Source organism: Juglans regia, chromosome 7 (assembly GCF_001411555.2).
Source record: "Juglans regia cultivar Chandler chromosome 7, Walnut 2.0, whole genome shotgun sequence".
Classification (NCBI taxonomy): domain Eukaryota; kingdom Viridiplantae; phylum Streptophyta; class Magnoliopsida; order Fagales; family Juglandaceae; genus Juglans; species Juglans regia.
In genome coordinates this window covers 23,117,141-23,123,250 of record NC_049907.1, presented here as the reverse complement: position 1 = coordinate 23,123,250, position 6,110 = coordinate 23,117,141, and the positions used below count along the sequence as shown (strand labels likewise).

The 6,110-nt window shown below is 35.9% G+C and overlaps 1 protein-coding gene across 1 annotated transcript; it reads left to right on the top strand.

Moving 5' to 3' along the window:
* Nucleotides 1-234: 234 nt before the first annotated feature.
* Nucleotides 235-1,815, top strand: LOC108990821. The gene is made up of 2 exons (XM_018964917.1): nucleotides 235-938; nucleotides 1,299-1,815. The coding sequence occupies exons 1-2, from the start codon at nucleotides 235-237 to the stop codon at nucleotides 1,813-1,815; spliced, it is 1,221 nt and encodes a 406-aa protein (XP_018820462.1).
* The last annotated feature ends 4,295 nt before the right edge of the window (nucleotides 1,816-6,110 follow it).

Here is a 6,110-nt window from a genome sequence, read left to right as displayed (position 1 = left end):
CATAATGTAAACAAGAAGGCTTACAAGCCTACGCTGCTTGCCATCGGTCCTTACCACCATGGCAAGGTTGGCCAGGGGTTTATGGAAGAGCATAAATTGCACTATCTACAACAAATGCTTATAAAAACGAAAGGAAGTGTAGAAGCATACATCACGGTCTTGAGAGAATAGGAAGAACCCGCTTGTAAATGCTATGTAGAATGCACTAGCCAGACCTCAGATCAGTTTGTAGAAATGATACTACTTGATGGTTGTTTCATTATTGAGTTGTTCCGCAAGTCTGAAATCTACAAGAAAACAAGACAAGAGGAATATGACCCAATCTTTCAAACGGAGTGGATGGTTTCTACAATAGCTCGTGATCTGCTGTTATTTGAAAATCAACTTCCATTATTCATTCTTTCTAAATTGTTCGGTATGAATGAGAGTAACGGATCTAGAAATTTAGAAGAACACTTTGTTCATATTGAGGAGAAAGATGGAATTAGTGTTGGAAGCTCAACCTCCACAGTTCAAATTATCCCGACACAACTTAATGATCTTGTCCTTGGCTTTTTCTCTAGCTTTTTACCGTTTCAATGGAATGTCGAAACATCAACTTATAATTCGACCGAAAAGATTGAGCATCTACTTCATCTGACGGATGAAGCTCTCACCCATTCACTTCTAAAAATAGTATATAAAAATTTAGAGTTTGGGTTTAGATTCAAGAATGCAGCGTTTGAGCATCTCCTTGGTGGCATACATGCAACCATTTGTATTTCAATACTTGATATAGGAATAGATCATGCCAAAGAATGTCAAGAGGCAGGAGTCAAACTCAAGAAGGCAGAGATATTTAAGCACCTATTTGGTCTGATTTGTAAAGCTGCCATTCCTTTACTTGCAAAAATGAAAAGTACGAGGAAGGCAATCTCTTATTTTAGTGAATGTCAGAGGTCTGGCTCCCTAGTCAATATGGCAGAGAAATTGATGGATTTGCATGGTCTAAAAGAGATTGAAGACTAGGAATCAATTCCATTTGGCTCAGAGCTTCTTAAGGCTCGAATTGAAATCAATATAGCAAATAAATTTAAGGATAGATTATTTGAGTACTTCTGCGACTGGATACCAACACCTTTTGCCTTTGAACTTAAAGAGCTGGAATTGAACTCAACAAAGCAAAGAATTTTAAGGAAATATATGATCGAAATAGGAATGAAGACCAGAAGTCCAAATAGTGTGAAATAGGGCCGCAAAGTGATGGAATCCAATTGAATGCGATACAGAAAGTTAAGGGTCTACTTTGTCTAAACAAGATTGAAAACTGGATCTAGAAGTCAATACCTCAAAGAGCTTCGTGAGGCAGGAGTCAAGTTCCACAAGGCAAAGAAATTTAAGCGTCTACATGCTCTTAGGGAGATTGATGACCGGAGCATACATAGTGCCACAGAGCTTGAAGAGGTTGGAGTCAAATTCAAGAAGGACGAGAAATCTAACTTGGTTTCCATAAAGTTCAACAATGGGCTAATGGAGATTTCACCTTTGAGCATAGAAGATCGTACAGAGACTTATTTATGGAATCTAATTGCATATGAGCACTACTGTGATCCACAAAATGGCTCGAATTATGTCTACAACTATGTGTGCTTCATGGACCGTCTCATTAAGTCTCCAAAGGATGTTGAATTACTTTGTCAAAAAGGAATTATCAGTAATTGTTTGGGAGATGATGAAATTATTTCCGCCATGGTTAACAAGCTTGCTCACCATGTCGCTTTTTCGACCAGCATTTATGCTAGAACTTTCATGAACCTGAACATGCATTGCAGGTGACACAAGAATGTATGGATGGCAAAATTAAGGCGTGATTATTTCAATAGTCCTTGGGCATTGCTTTCATTTATGGCGGCTGTTTATTGCTTGCAATTGCAATTGCACAAACCATATTTTCCATTATTCCTTAGGTTTTTCATGTAGTCTTGTTGTATGTTCTCTTAGTGAATGTAATAAATATAGAATAATAAAAGTAACAATGTGACCCCAAACCATATCTTTGTTGAGCTATATATTAATCATATTTTTTTGAACGCAATTGATTGGGACTTGGACGAGTGCACAGGCTAACACACGAAATAGGGTAAAATGGATGTAGTGTCCATGCATCCATTATAGCCTATTTCGTGTTTTAACTGATGCCGCTGTCCATGTGATTAGCACTGCTCTTGAATAACAATGTGGAAGGAAACTTCTCTTTGCTTAGAGCCTTAGGCCCTTTGGATAGTGAAAGTATTTCATTCCATCTCATTATTACAACTTTCTTAAATTTTCACACGAAATATAATAAACAATTCGACTTTTTCAAATCCTAAAATAATAATAATATTAAAATATAATATTCTAATAATATTTTATTCAACTTTGAACTGAAACATCTCTTCTCATCTCACTATCCAAACCACACCTTATACAGTCGTACGATAGTGGTATGTTATCCAACACATCATTAGAAGACACCATATATAAGTGACAAGGAAGAAAAATATATAATATGGTTCCACCATTGGGACACGATACATGTTATTTTTTAACAAATATATGGCTTGCTCTCTCTATTCGTATTAACAGTTAAAAAACTTGCATTTTTCTATCATAAATTTTTCTTAAAATTAGTGACATTTTTTATGCTCTGTATTAGGAACAGAGACTTGTACTACTTCTCTACAATATGAGCAGGAATACACTCTCGACTCATATCGAGAAAAAGCTTGTTGTTTTTACTTGAATCTGTAAAGAGCGTTGTATGTATAAAGTGCATGAGCTATTACGTGATGTAAATGAGAAGGCTTACAAGCCTACGCTGCTTGCCATCAGTCCTTACCACCAAGACAAGGTTGGCCAGGGGTTTATGGAAGAGCATAAATTGCACTATCTACAACAAATGCTTATAAAAACAAAAGGAAGTGTAGAAGCATACATCATGGCCTTGAGAGAATTGGAAGAACTGGCTTGTAAATGCTATGTAGAATGTATTAGCCAGACCTCAGATCAGTTTGTAGAAATGATGTTACTTGATGGGTGTTTCATTATTGAGTTGTTACGCAAGAATGAAATCTACAAGAAAACAAGACAACATGAATATGACCCAATCTTTCAAACGGAGTGGATGCTTTGTACAATAGCTCGTGATCTACTGTTATTTGAAAATCAACTTCCATTATTTGTTCTTGCTAAATTGTTCGGCATGAGTGAGAGTAACGGATCCAAAAAGTTAGGAGAACACATGGTTGATATTGAGGAGACAGATGAAATTAGTGTCGAACACTCAACCTCCACGGTTCAGATCACAACTTAATGATCTTGTCCTCGATTTTTTCGCTGCCTTTTTACCATTTAAATGGAATGTCGACACCTCAAATTATAATTCAACCGAAAAGATTAAGCATCTACTTGATCTGGCGCATGAAGCTCTCAACCCTTCACTTCCAGTAATGAGGGGTTGAGAATGCAGAGTTTGAGCATATCCTTGTTCTCATACATGCAACCATTTGAATTTGAATACTTGATATAGAAATAGATCATGCCGTCAAGGGGCAGGAGTCAAAGTCAACAAGGCAGAGATATTTAAGCACCTATTTGGTCTGATTCGTAAAGCTGTCATTCCATCACTTGCAAAAATGAAAAATACGAGGAAGGCAATCTCTTATTCTAGTGAATGTCAGAGGTCTGGCTCCCTAGTCAATATGGCAAAGAAATTGATGGATTTGCATAGTCTAAAAGAGATTGAAGACTAGGAATCAATTCCAATTGGCTCAGAGCTTCTTAAGGCTTGAGTTAAATTCAATATGGCAAATAAATTTAAGGATAAATTATATGAGTTTTGCAACTGGATACCAATACCTTTTGCCTTTGAACTTAAAGAGGCTGGAATTGAACTCAACAAGGCAAAGAATTTTAAGGAAATATATGATCGAAATAGGAATGAAGACTGGAAGTCCAAACAATGTGAAGCATGTCCACAAATTAATGGAGTTGAATTGAATTTGATACAGAAAGTTAAGGGTCTACTTTGTTTGAGCAAGATTGAAAATTGGATCTAGAAGTCAATACCTTATGGCAAAGAGTCTCATGAGGCTGGAGTCGAGTTCCATAAGGTAAAGAAATTTAAGCATCTACATGCTCTTAGAGAGATTGATAACTGGAACATACATAGTGCCACAGAGCTTGTTGAGGCTGGAATCAAATTTAAGAAGGCAAAGAAATCTAACTTGCTTTCCTTAAAGTTCAACAATGGGCTAATGGAGATTTCACCTTTAAGCATACATGGTGATACAAAGACTTATTTACAAAATCTAATTGCATATGAGCAATACAGACAAAATGTCTACAACTATGTGCGCTTCCTGGACTGTCTCATTAACTCTTCAAAGGATGTTGAATTACTCTGTCGAAATGGAATTATCAATAATTGTTTGGGTGATGATGAAATTATTTCCTCCATGGTTAACAAACTTGGTTACTATGTTAGCTTTTTGACCAACATTTATGCTAGAACTTTCACAAATCTGAACATGCATTGCAGTTGATGCAAGAATGTATGGATGGAAAAATTAAGGCGCGATTATTTCAATAGTCCTTGGGCATTGCTAATTTCATTTATGGTGGCTGTATTATTGCTTGCACTTGCAATTACACAAATCATATTTCCCATTATTCCTTAGCATTTTCAGGTAGTCTTGATGTATGCTCTCTTAGTGAATGTAATAAATATCGAATAATAAAAGTAAGAGTGTGGCCCCAAACCATATCTTTTGTTGAGCTGTATATGAATCATATTTTATTGAACAAAATTGATTGGGACTTAGACAGCCGTACGACAAGGGTCTCTTATCCCACACATCATTAGAAGAATCATTAGAAGACACCATAGTGACAAGGATACGTATTATCTAGAAATGTAATCATTTTTCTTCCCTTAATTTTTAGTTTGTGTCAATCATAGTGTTTTTCTTAACTTCCAGCTGATCGACTCTACCTATATAAATAAACTTATTTCTATAAATCGTAATTTTAACTAATATTGCAATATTTTATTATAGGTTGAAATCATGTTTTCGTATTACAAGACTACTTAATAAGTACTATACAGGTCAGTATATGTCGTATTTAACCAACCAAACATTGTATGATTAAGAGAAATGCTTTAACCTCAATGAGATTTTAGAAAAATAAACTCACAAAATCACGTGATTTTTTTTTTATTATTATTAAAGAGAAGGAAGTCACATGTCCAATAGTGACCCCTGCCCAAATTTTATTAATGAACCCTCATTTGTGGCGGAGGAAAACCGTGGTAACAATCATAGTACTTGGTGTTTTACAAAGGGAAAGAAATAAAATAAATTAAACCCCAAGTACTCAAAAGACAAAACAACAAAAATACACTCCCAAATATTCCAAAAGATTACATTTTGCACTTACGAATCTGAGGTAGACCACATGCATCTATTCTTATAATCCCTTTCAGCAAATGAGGAAGCTCCATTTGACCTACCCTCACATGCGAGACACCACTATTGCCTAGATGAGCCAAAAAATCGGCAGCCATGTTTCCTTCCCGATATATATGACTGACATGAAAATTTATCTCTCCCAATATTCCAACTATTTCATCCCAAAAATCCTCTAAATACCAAAGAGTACATCTTCCATTTTTAATCCAATTTACAACAATTAAAGAGTCCATCTCAATGATAAAATTATTAATACCCCATTGCTTACAATACTTAAGACCTGACCATAGGGCCATAACTTCAGCACGATTATTACTCCCATGCCCATAGGACTCGGAAAATGCATATACCATAGACCCGAATTCATTCCTGACAACACCTCCTGCACCCGATAAACCCCGGTTATTGCGGCTACTACCATCCACATTCATTTTAAGCCACCCTCTCTTTGGCTTTTCCCATCTAACTACCTTCAAAACATCTTTCTTCCGTGCAATAAAAGGTAAATTCAAAGAATCTAGCACCTTCAAATCATTATACCCTAACCGAGAAGCCTTACTAATTTTAATACCAACCCAATGAATCCAGTATTTCACCCATCTCCATAGAACATGTACC